The sequence below is a fragment of the Solanum dulcamara genome, chromosome 6, assembly GCF_947179165.1.
Source record: "Solanum dulcamara chromosome 6, daSolDulc1.2, whole genome shotgun sequence".
Lineage (NCBI taxonomy): Eukaryota > Viridiplantae > Streptophyta > Magnoliopsida > Solanales > Solanaceae > Solanum > Solanum dulcamara.
Window position 1 is genome coordinate 76,703,563 of NC_077242.1, and position 13,726 is coordinate 76,717,288.

At 33.6% G+C, this 13,726-nt stretch overlaps 1 protein-coding gene across 1 annotated transcript; it reads right to left on the reverse strand.

Moving 5' to 3' along the window:
* Window positions 1–531: 531 nt before the first annotated feature.
* Window positions 532–1,191, reverse strand: LOC129893130 (uncharacterized). The gene is made up of 2 exons (XM_055968625.1): window positions 994–1,191; window positions 532–900 (listed from the first exon to the last, which is right to left on the reverse strand). The coding sequence occupies exons 1-2, from the start codon at window positions 1,189–1,191 to the stop codon at window positions 532–534; spliced, it is 567 nt and encodes a 188-aa protein (XP_055824600.1).
* Between the last annotated feature and the right edge of the window lie 12,535 nt (window positions 1,192–13,726).

The window sequence follows — 13,726 nt, forward strand, 5'->3', positions numbered from 1 at the left end:
ACTCGTGTATAAACTATTAAGTTCTACATATTTATACTGAATATTACTGAATGAATTATACCTATAAATAACATGCATCATAAAATAATTTGTATATTCAGTTTTGACTTTTTATATAATTATTTATGTATATACATCTATATTCTGTATAGATATACAAATGAATGTCGTCAACAACATCATCATATTCATTTATACATTTTTAATTTAACTTGTATACTTATACAAACATAGCTGTTCCAAGTTTCAAATCAGATTTATACAATTATCCTTAAATAAACATCTTAATAGAAAAACAACACTTAAACGATAAGAATTATTATTGTTTAGCTTTTCAATGAATTTACAAATTCTTAATGTATCAAACAATTTATTACAATAGAAATATTTCAAGTAGAAATGCAAAGCATTTTCAATTCAACAGATGTTCAAATTATAAAACCAATCTATCACTCGTCAAATATCTCGAGGCTTGTTTCCACATGAACGCCTATTATGACCTGCAACTCCATATGTACTACATGTATTCTTTCACACACTCCCGAGCAGCTCTCTTGAACCCTTTGCGCGAGTCTTCTTCCTTGGCCTATCAGGTTGTATCCTGAAAGGTGGAGGCAGAACTACATCATCCAAGATGTATTCCGGTACTACCCAGTCTTTAATATCTGGTAAAGGATATATTGGCAACTCATAAATCTTTAGGAAAGTTTCTGATTTGTATAAATCAAAGCAATATTCATATGCTGTTAGGTTTTTTGATTTCAATACAGCCCAAGCATGTTCACATGATATTTCTTCATACTGGAACCTACCATAAGAACATATTTTTTCCCGAAGACGCACTATAAAATTTCTGCCGTCATCATTCACATTGTGCACATATTCAGTCGATTGTACAACCTGTTATCACATTAACAAATAGTAAATTAAAGCTCTGCATATACAGTTTTATCTTTATATTTGAAGAACAATATATAAAAAAATAATACATACCATCATTCTTGTGCACATAGCTTTATTCTCTATGAGTATATCCTGATACTTTTCAATCAATGGCGTAAAAATCCCGGTGGCTTCCTTTTTATAATTATGGTTCCATCTAAGTTTAACTTGCTCCAAAATTTCAAAGATTGACAACTCTCTAGCTAATACTAGTGCAATATTTATACTCTCTGCAATATTCGATGTCATAGTCCATCCTTGATGAACTTCTGCATAACACATAGCCCAATTTTCATATTCAAGCAACTCTAAGTATTCTTTCACTCTTATATCTACGTTTTCCACAGTCTCCATTAGACTATGAAATTCAACTTTTTTGCACTTCTTCGTCATTTTGTAGAATATAGCAGTCAACTTTTCATCTGACTTTCTATATTTTTTTGCATGTTACCCCACAAATGCCACATACAAGCGTAATGAGGAACATCAATATATACTTTCGCAACAGTCTTTATAATGCTCTCATTTTTATCAGACATAACACACATATTATTACATTCCTCATACGCCTCCTTTAGTTGTTCAAAGAACCATGTTCAAGCTATGTCATTTTCAGGATCAATCACACAGTACGCAAGTGAAAATATATGACCTATAAATCAATTCATATACAAATCAGTAAGCACATCTGTACACATACAAAAAAAATATATATATATATACAAACATATATATTCAACATAAAATACACCATACCTGCTATATCTGTAGTACTTGCTGCAACAAAAGTTTATTATATGGTCCTTTTAGAAAAATTTCATCCACAACAACTACAGGACGACAATGTCTAAATCCTTGTATAAAAGTATTCAAAGTAACAAATACGTATAAGAATTGATCATTAATAATTTTCTTCAATTGTATATCAGATCCTGGATATGTAATAGACATCATATACAAATAGGCAGACAACTTGTAGTAGGATTCTGCAGGTGTACCCCTCAAAGATATCAATGCCTTCTCTTTAACACTCCAAGCACATATGTAATTAACATTAATTCCATGATCTAATCTCACATCATTTTTAATATCTGTAGCCATATGCTTTCATTTTTGATCTACCAGCTTAGGTTTGATAATCCCTCCAATCACATTACTTGTTGGTTGTTTATGCGAATATACCTTGTTCTTCAAAGGAAATGTATTCTCCTTATTGAAGGTCCTTATTTTGAACATTCCAGACTTGTTAATATTTAACTCCTTTATTTGCCATCCACACTAATCAGAAAAGCATTCTAGTGTATAGCTACAGGTGAATTTCAATTCAACATATTAGTCCACACTTATTATACTCATATATATATAAATACAACACAATATGTGCATATTTAGTTCAAACATTACCTGATTGCATTTGACCTCTCAGTTCTTTACTGAAATCGGTGTGAAATTGTATATTTCTCCAAACAGATTTGAGAGTTGCTTTATCCCTATATACTTGGTCCTTTTTGACATACTTAAAACATGGATCTGAAATAACCTCATCACAACACGCTGCTTCAAGTCCCCCAAGCGGATCCAGCAAATCAAAAATTGTCAATTGATTTGTCTCAAAATTGTCAACTAAATCTGTACAAGTTGACTCTAACATATCATTGATTTCAGATATACAAATCGGTTGTAACACACTCTAAAACATTGTATGTCGGTATTTCAATTCTCGATGAAAATAATAATATCTCTATATGTTGGGCATAACTTTTCATAGAATAATCCAAATTAGGTGATTTAAATTTTTGAGTAACCACAACATCATTACCTACAACTTTTATGAAGAACATATCTTAAGATTCGGAGTTTAAGTAGATCAAAGAAATTAATCTTTGCAAGACATAGTGCTGTGATGGAATGGAGTATTTATAGAATAAAATTCATATCTCGATGTAGCATGCTCCAAATTGGATGATTCTTGAACTAACTGAAACTAGACTTCTATATCTACAATTCTTATGAGACACCAAATCCTAATAAGAAATTTATCTTATTCAAACTCAGCTTCGAAAATGGATATTCCGTTAAAAGAGATCTCATCTCACCTACTATAGAAAGATCTAGAACCATTTGACATCATCCATGACATCAAAATCCTCCATTGAATTTTCAAGATCATCCTTTGTAATTAATTTTATTTATTATTAAGTCCCTCCTCCACACCTATAAATACCCACCTTATTTCCTCATTTAATTCATCAAGCTTTCTTAAGCAACTCTTCTCTCTATATACTTCTTTACTCATTCTCAAATATAGTTTTAGTTTTAGTAGTATAAAAATACTACTCCGGTGATTCTTATACTCTGGGTAGTACACAAAATGCTCCGGCGAGAAGAAAAGGCTAGGGGTCCAAGAGTGTTCCAATTCGGAGTAAAGCTTCGGATTTAAGGTATGTAAGACTTTCATAGCATCGAATTGAGTTCGTCCATGCGCCCAATATTTAAATTCATTATAATTGAGTTATAGTTGAGTTTTATCCAAATCTTAAATTCTAAATGAATTAATTCTTCTTCTATTGAGTTAGATATATTATGCATTAATATTATTATTATTGTTATCTCTCATATTATTGGAATTATTGTTCATGACTACTTTCCCATGAATCCTAATTGATTTGATGTTCATGAATATTTTTACACATGTTTTGAGTAAAGATGCTGATTTTTTAATATTTTCATTGATAAAAAGAGTGATATGAATTAATACTATATATGTATTTTATTGAGTTTTGAAAGAGCAAAAGAGTTGAGTTTAAATGAATTTGAGTAAATGATGTTTTGAGCAAGATGTTTTGATGAGATGTAAATGATGTTTTTTTGAAGTATAATGATTGATGAAGAGGTAATGATATGAGTTTGATGATTTAAATTAAAGTCCAATGAGACTAGATGATGAGATTAATATGAGCATAAATTTTAGGAGTAGTATTGAGCACCGAGTTGGGTAAGAGTTCAATTGACTCAAACTCCAGAACTACGTAGCCAACGTAGGATAGAGGCTATACCTCTTAAGTCCCAAAAAGAGGACATTGATGAGTGGATCCAAGATAGTGATGTCCTTTATCCTGGGAAGGTATTGGATGGATGTGGCAACGACATCGCTTATTGTATCATCGCTAGCTCATAAGTGATGGTTGTTGGTTAGAGAAACTCCCAACTGAGTAAGCATTTCTTATTATTATTTTAAATTTGCATTACATATTAATGTTGAGATGATGTTGAGTTCTGAGCTGAGTTTTCTTGAAAGGAGTTTCTTGATATCTGTCCTTACCTTTCTGCCATTTTACATACTCGTACATTCCATGTACTGACGTCATTCGACCTGCATCATTTTATGATGCAGATACAGGTGTTAGAGATCCTCAACAGGTGCATCATTGAAGATCATTATTTTTTAGCTATTTGGTGAGTCCTTCTTGTATTCGGAGGAACTCTCTATCCTTTTATTATTTTTGAGTATTATGTTTCTTTTAAGGTAGCCATGGACATGTCATTGGCACCATCTAAGAGTATTAGAGGCTTCATAGACAGAGTTTGATGATGTAATCGGAGTAGTTCTTCTTAGAAACTACTTCTTCTAAGAATTATCTATTTTTCCTTTGATGATGATGATGACAAGCCCACATTAGTATTCTTAATTCTTTCGCTGATGAACAAATGAGTAATGAGACCAAGCGGTTCTCTCGAAAGCCAGAGATGGTTTCTGAGTGCCGACCACGCCTAGGGTACCCTCTCAGGGCGTGACATTGGTCATTTATTAAAATCATTACTAGCCTTCTTAAGCATTACATACACTCTCGCACCCATGTTGTTGTGTATCCACACAGGTGTACTTAATCTTCAGTCTCTTGCTAGTCACATCAACATTAAACTGATTTTCAATTACATTATACAACTCCGAATATGATGCGTTCTCTTTGAAAATAATTTCCTCAATAGTATAATCAACATAGCAATTTCCATCATCCCATTTACGAGAATACATTACTAGTATAACTAAGGATTCCATTTCTGTGTATAGTTGAGTGCAATAAAAAGATAATACATTATACAAATCAACAAATCACACGCTGACACAAAATATAAAATATCTAATCTTATAAACAAACTAACATATACACAACTATATTTCAACCACACTCCATACAACTGTATACACGTATACAAATTTGGTTACTACACAACTTAATTGCATATTATAGTTTAAACATCACACAACCTTTTTGGTACACATACGAGTACTATATAAATATTCAAGTGCTTCACGTTTAGTCCATATTTATACAATTTTTACACAGCTATAGTTGTATACATTTAGTCATAATAATATATATCGAAATTGTATAATGACACATTTTTAACAAATTGATTTGATCATTTATATATATACACTTAATGAAGGTTTATACAACTTTAGGTTACTCCACATATACAATCATAACTCAATCAAAGCACAAAATTTGAATTATACAAGTGATCTCAATATACAATATACAATCATACTAACATGAACTACAAGATTTCATATTCCTGAAAATTAATTTTTCAATTTAATTTCAAAATTGAAAGGTAGATCTCATTTTTGTTGTTTCTATACATATCAGCAGTAGATTTTACTCCCTAATTATTCAGAATATTCAATCTAATTTGAAATTTGATTGAAAATATATGCACATTCATGGAGAAATTATGCACGCAATTCATTCAATATACAAAAATAATTTTCGAAATCATATGATGAATTAGTATTATTTTCTATGATTGACTTACATGATTTGTTAAGTGAGATTACAATTGTTGAATATTGCGAGCTTTCAAACCCCTTTACAATGGCGTGTTTGCTGAAGAAGAAGGAAGAACGTGGAAAAAGTTTTATTGAAATTCAAATTGCGTGCAATCAGGGATTTGGTCCATATAAGTAACTGATGTTTAGGGCCTTTTCATTCATTTTAAAAGGAAAGAAATTTTGTATAACTTTTTACTTAAAATTCATTTTATACAATTTTAAATGTACCATAGCAAACATAATTTTGTCATTCTATGTAATTAGGGAAACTATACTCATATGGAGTAATTAGGCTTAAAATGTTTGCCATATATGAAATTTTTTCATAATAAAATGGACTTACGCATTTGTACAGTCTAAATTAATTATTCAACCCAAACAGTATGAATTTAATCCAACTTTAACATGATTTAAATATAATAAAATTTATGTTTCTACAAAACTCTCTAATATTTTAATTCATATATGTTTATCTAATCAATTTATGTCACAATTCATTTTCTATACAAGTCAAGATCTCTAGTTTTGAATGAAATATAGGTTGATCCAAAGCATGAGCTAGCCTTCTAATGCGGACTAAACTTCCTCTTTTAGAAGAGATGCCACATACTTTTCTCTCTTGAGAAAAAATATTATTAAAGATGTATAAAATAATAATTTAATGTAAATTCTTTTATTTAACATATATGTGAGGTCGTACATATATGTTAGGAGCATTTGGATATTCAAGAAAAAAGTAGGATGGATGCTAAACTTCTTTTTTTGTTTTCACATTCGTACTTGACTCTCGTATCTGGATATTATTAAATTTGTATTTGTGCGGAGAAGTCGCAGAAAAATAAAATACTCTCTAATAAAAACTATTTCAAACTCATGATTTGAATTTGTAAATATCTCTCGTTAAAAAATAAAGAAACCCACAACATTTTTCGTGTATTAAACTTCTTAGTGGGCCTCCCATAAAATTTGAATGCCACATTTTGTCGTTTTTTCTATCTTAATTGAAGTTCTAAATTAAATTTGTATTCGTGCATAGTGGTCTCACATGGAAAGGTAAAATATTTTCTAACAAAAGATATTTTTATAGTCATAAAATTTGAATTCAAAATCTCTAATATACTTGATCCCTATTAATTAAAGAGTGTTTTTGACTTGAATATTACAAACGTCTCTATTGGAAAAGGATTAATAGATGTACTCACAAAATAAAAAAAACCAAATACATGTAAATTTGCACTATTCAAATCGGAGATCTCGGACATATTGAGAGGTCATATATATACAGAAGAATATGTTTATTGTGTTTCTAATATTAAAATTATCAACAACCATTGCTTCACATATTAAAAAAATGTAAGCGAACCGTTCAGATGAAGTCTAAAGAATAGTGAATTGATACATGCTTTAAATTATTTTCTATGTTTGATAACTATAAAAAATCCTGAAATAATTTGTACTTTATTTATATTATTCTCTAAAGATTATACGAGCAATATTTCTTTCAATTACATCTCTATCTTATTCTAACATTTGTAACTACTTGTGAATGATTGTAGAGGTGGAAGCTTTGCAAATCAAAACTAATACCACTAGTATATTATATCTTGTTTGGTGCACTATAACTTTTCAACTCTCTTTTTTGACATGCCAAGTTTAGTTCAGGATAATAAACAAATATTATGAACTGGTATTAGTTTTAATGATAATAGTTAATCATATGAATAAGGTTTTGTCACGTATCTGCTGCAGCTAAATAATTAAAATATGCAATTAGAACAATCCAAGGTGATTAAGAAAATGAAAAACAATTTGTTCCAACTTTACGTGATTACGTAAAGAATGAAATCTAATTAATTAAATAACATTACGTTTACCTAACTAAGATGTTGTATACGTTTGACAACTATGAAAAACCTTGAAATAATTTGTATTTATACGAGCAATATTTCTTTCGATTACGTCTCTATCTTATTCTAACATTTGTTCCTAATATTTGTTACTACTTGTGATTTTTTTTTTGATACTGAAAGATCATAATATATTAAGATAGCTTAATATGCTTCACTACAGGATAGTGGCAGAGTTTTGCTATTGCTAATATGCTGGGAGGAGGGGAGAGGAATGTTTCTAGTATTAGATTTACCTTTAAATTTCTAACAAAAAGAGTTCCGGCTTTGTCTGCGTCCAACTTTGATACGACAAACAATGAAGGAACTTCATATATCAAAAACTTGTTGACTTCAGTTAGCTTTGCACCCTCCTTTGCTAGGATGTTTGCCACTTGATTTTCCTCCCGATAATTATGCTAGATCGAAGGACTCCCCAGCTACAAGATTAGATCCTGCAATCAGACAAAATGTTTGAATAAGATGGGTGATTAGTTTGGAGGTATCGAATGATATTTGTGTTGTCTATGAAAATTTCTATTGGTGTTAGATTATGAAATGCCACTGTAACATCCCCTAAAAACGTTGTATACGATGTTTCAATTTTTGCCTAAACATGATACAGCCTCTATATTTTGGTCATAACTTTTCATAGGAATATCCAAATTGAGTGATTCAAATTTCTGAGTAACCACAAGATCATTACCTACAACCTTTATGAAGACCATATTTTAAGATTCGGAGGTTAAGTAGGTCAAATAAATTAATTTTTGTAAGGTAGGATGCTGTGACGGAAATGAGTGTTTATAGAAGAAAAGTCATATCTCACTGTAGGTTTATCCAAATTGGTTGATTCTTGAACGATATAAAACTAGACTTCCATATCTACAATTCTTATGAAGACACCAAATCCTAATAAGGAATTTATCTTATTCAAACGCAGCTCCCAAAAAGAGTATTCTGTCAAAGATAACTCATTTCACTTACCATAGAAAGATCTAGATACATTTGACATCACTCGTGACATAAATTGTCCTCCATTTAACATCATCCATGACATCAATATATTCCACTAAATTTTTAGATTTTTCTTTATAATTATTTTATTTATTGTTAGGTCCCTCTTTCCCACCTATAAATACCCACCTTATTTCCTCATTTTATTCATCAAGCTTTCTCAAGCAAATCTTCTCTCTATACACTTCTTTACACATTCTCAAATATAGTTTTAGTTCTTAGTAGTGAAGAAATACTATTCCGGTAATTCATATATTCCGGGTAGTACACAAAACGTTCCGGCAAGGAGAAAAGCTAGGACTCAAGAGTGGTCATTAAGTCTTCCGGTACCAACTAAAGCTTCGGTTTCCAGGTATGTAAGGTTTCAATGAGAGTATTCCTTTCACTCTCATGTCTAAATTATTTTAATTATATGATAAATTATGTTTATATTCTTTAAGCTTTACTCTAAGTTATGTGGGTGTTTATCCATGGGTTCTTCCACCTATGTAGTCCAAAAACTCTTTTAATTAAATATCTTGATTTCAAGTAATATTTTCTTATGTTAATTCTTAATTTTACCTAATAGTATGAATCATGGCTAAACTAATGATTATTGCTCTATTTTGATGCAACATAATTTCATATGTATGAATTGATGGTTTACAAGTAATTCTTTTATTTATCTATTTAAAGGTTCTTGAAATTCATGGTGGGTTGTTTAAAGCATGATTTTTAATTAATGGATTTCAAAGTATTTATGTATATTTATTTACATATATATTTGCAAGTTGAAGTGATTTGAACCCACCTAGTTTTACTATATTTTTAATAAAGTTTGACTTGAAAGCTTTGACTCCAAATAAATATTTATGAAAGCAATATATATGATCAAAAAGGGAGTCTTATGAAATGAAAGAATGATGAAATGATATGAATAATGGATTCTTTATGCAATAAGGATAATTCTTGCATATTTGAATTATCAAATGTTTTAATGAGCTATTCTACCGAATATGATGTTTGAATTCTCAAGTTATATGCTATGAATATTTTGAAGTATTAAACTATTCCGTGGGATTGACTTAGCACCGAATGAGGCATTGAGGTGGGATTCGGTAAGGGAATCCTAGTAGCAACCCCTTGTCTCATTAACTATGTGCCAACATAGGAGCCCTTGTAGGCTTAGGCTAATGGATCCATAAATAGCCCTTAAAGTTAAAGTTAAAGAAACGAATGAAGTAAACGGAGTTCTACCCGGCAAGTAGTCTCCCCGGCCAACGTAGGGGGTTATGTTGGATTTCATGTAATAGCTTGCATGGTCTTAAATGTCGGTTATGGTTAATTTCCCACAAAATGAATGTTTTAAAGGATATATATATATGATTTATGATGCATACATTAAATTATGTTCCATATTACATAAATGTTTTAATGTTTCCTCAATGTTCATGCATCCTTACATACTTAGTACATTCAAAGTACTAATGCATACTCTTTTGCCTACATGATATCACCATGTTGGGATCAGTGCTCCTCCTCATTCTCCTCCACGTGGCTAGTTGATATTCCATTGAAGACTACTTTTGGTGAGTTCCCATGTTCCGGGAACAATACTCCTTTATCTTTCTAGTTTATGATATGTTAAGATATTTTACTATGGAATTTCTTCTATTATGATTGAGGGTGAGCTAGGGACTTGTCTTAGCCCCGTTAAATCTAATAGTTAGAGGTATTGTTGGACATATGTAAGTTGAAGATTTATTATGATTTCCGCTTGTTTATTTATCATCATTACCTATGAAAGGCTAGAAGAATGCTAAGAGGCTTGTTTGAGGTACTTTCGGGTTCCTCATTCGCCATGTCACGTCTAGGCCCTAGGCTTGGGTCGTGACAAACTTAGTATCAGAGCTCGAGGTTTTGAATGATCCTTGGAAGTCCAACATACCGCGTCGAATAGGTTCTTGTTCATGGTTGTGAAGCGCGCCACAATTATGAATAAGAGACTATGAGACGTTTAGGAAAATTTTCACTTCTTTCAAATTCATGTCGTGCCTTAGAGTGTCCTAAGCTTTCCTTTAACTAACGACCCATTTTGTGTTCTCTAGATAATGACTCGTGGAAGACCACCTCGAAGAGCAAGGGTTGACGATGAGGACCAAACTCCTCCGATTCCTAATGCCCAACATCATGAGGACGGGGTAACCCATGCCGAGTTTCGCAGTGTTATTACTTTGTTAGCCCAAGTCGTAGCTAACCAAGGGAATCTAGGTGTTCCTCCTCCCCAAATGCAAAATGCAGCCTCTAGGATTCGGGATTTCCAAAGGATGAATCCACCCGAGTTCGATGGTTCTAAACTAGATGAGGACCCTATGGAGTTCATTAATGAGGTGTACCGGATTGTGGCCATCATGGGTGTGCCACCAAATGAGAAGGCCGAGCTAGTGGCCTATCAACTCAAAGGTGTGGCTCGAGTGTGGTATGAACAATGGGTTGTTAAGAGGGATGAAGAAATAGGGCCGATAGGATGGGAAGAGTTTAAAGGTGCCTTCTTAGATCTCTTCTTCCCATTGGAGCTAAGGGAGGCCAAAATCCAAGAGTTTATCAACCTCCGTCAAGGAAGTATGAGCGTGAGGGAGTATGCTCTCAAATTCACTAAGTTGTCAAAGTATGCTCCCTTCATGGTCTCCGACCCAAGAGCTAGAATGAGCAAGTTTATTTCCGGTGTCTCAAGCTTGGTGTCCAAGGAGTGCAAAACAGCCATGTTGGTCAAGGAGATGGACATCTCTCGGTTAATGACTTATGCAGAACAAATCGAAGAAGAGAAGCTTATAGAGAGATCAAGGGGGTTCAAAAAGGCTAGAGTGGATGGTGAAGGGTTTAACCCACAAAGGTCCGATCATGGTAACAATGGCAAAGGCCAAGGTGGGCAAAGATTTGTGGGACAAGGTTCCACCAATACTCCTCCTCCAAAGTTCAACAAGGACAAGAGTGGTAAACTAATGATTCCAAGAGAGAATGTTGCTACTCAAACTTTCCCCACTTGCAAGAAGTGTGGAAGGACTCACAAAGGGGAATGCTTAGCCGGCTCCAATACATGCTTTAAGTGTGGCAAGCTGGGCCACCATGCTAAGGATTGTAGAGATGGTGGTGGTAGGACTCAAGGACAAATTGCTCATGGTCAACAAGTCCAAGGAGGTGTCCAACGCACCAACCGCTTTTACGCCTTGCATGGGAGACAAGAGGTTGAGGATGCACCTAATGTCATTACCGGTATGTTAAAGGTCTTTTCTTTTGATGTGTATGCACTATTAGATCCGGGTGCAAATTTATCTTTTGTTACTCCATTCCTTGCTAATAGATTTGATGTTTTACCTGAAATGTTATTAGAGCCCTATTTGGTGTCTACCCCCGTTGGTGAGTCAGTTATTGCTAGAAAGGTCTATAGGGGTTGCCTTGTGTCTGTCTTGCATAAAGTTATTCCTTGTGATCTCATTGAGCTTGACATAATAGATTTCGATGTCATTCTTGGGATGGATTGGTTACATGCATCTTATGCTTCCATAGATTGTAGGAATCGTCGAGTCAAATTCCAATTTCCAAATGAGCCTGTTATTGAATGGCAGGGTCATGATTTGGTGGTGAAGGGTCAGTTTATTTCTTATCTTAAGGCCCGCAAAATGATTTCTAAGGGATGTATTTACCACATTGTGAGGGTTAGGGATGTCAACTCCAAAAGTCCTTCTCTTGAGTCAGTTCCTATAGTCAATGAATTCCCCGATGTATTTCCCGATGACCTTCCTGGTGTCCCTCCCGAAAGGGAAGTTGATTTTGGTATCGATCTCCTCCCTGATACCCAACCTATCTCTATTCCTCCTTACCGTATGGCCCCGACAGAATTAAAAGAGTTGAAGGAACAGTTAAAGGACTTGTTAGAGAAGGGGTTCATAAGACCAAGTATTTCTCCATGGGGTGCTCCTGTTCTATTTGTAAGAAAGAAGGATGGGTCACTTCGAATGTTCATAGACTACCGGCAATTAAATAAGATGACCATTAAGAACAAGTACCCACTCCCTAGAATAGATGACTTGTTTGATCAATTGCAAGGGGCAAGTCACTTCTCCAAGATCGACCTTCGGTCAGGATATCACCAACTACGGGTAAGGGAGTGTGACATTCCCAAAACAGCCTTCCGAACAATGGTCACTATGAGTTTGTGGTGATGAGTTTTGGGTTGACGAATGCACCGGCGGTGTTTATGGACTTGATGAATAGGATGTTCAAACCTTACCTTGATACCCTTGTAGTAGTCTTCATTGATGATATTTTAATTTACTCTCGGGGTGAGGAAGAACATAAAAATCACTTGAGAGTTGTGCTTCAAACATTGAGGGATAGACAATTATTTGCAAAATTTAGTAAGTGTGAATTTTGGTTAAATGAGGTAGCATTTCGTGGTCACGTAGTGTCCGGTGATGGAATCAAGGTTGATCCTAAGAAAATAGAGGCAGTCAAAAATTGGCCTAGACCATTATCTCCTTCAGACATTAGGAGTTTCTTAGGTCTAGCCGGGTACTATAGAAGGTTCGTCAAAGGCTTTTCTTCCATCTCATCTCCTATGATAAAATTGACCCAAAAGAAATCCAAATTCATATAGACAAATGAGTGTGAGAAGAGTTTCCAGACCTTAAAAGATCGACTTACCTCTGCTCCTATTTTGACTCTCCCAAAAGGATTAGAGGGGTTTGTAGTTTATTGTGATGCTTCAAAGATTGGTTTAGGTTGTGTCTTAATGCAAAACGGCAAGGTCATAGCCTATGCTTCTAGGCAATTAAAGGTACATGAGCGTAACTACCCTACCCATGACCTTGAATTGGCGGCCGTTGTTTTTGCTCTGAAGATTTAGAGGCATTACCTCTATGGGGTGCATGTGGATGTGTATACTGATCATAAGAGTCTTCAGTATGTGTTCACCCAAAAGGACCTTAACCTAAGGCAAAGGAGGTGGCTAGAACTCATTAAGGACTATGACATGAGTGTGTACTATCATCCGGATAAAGCTAAT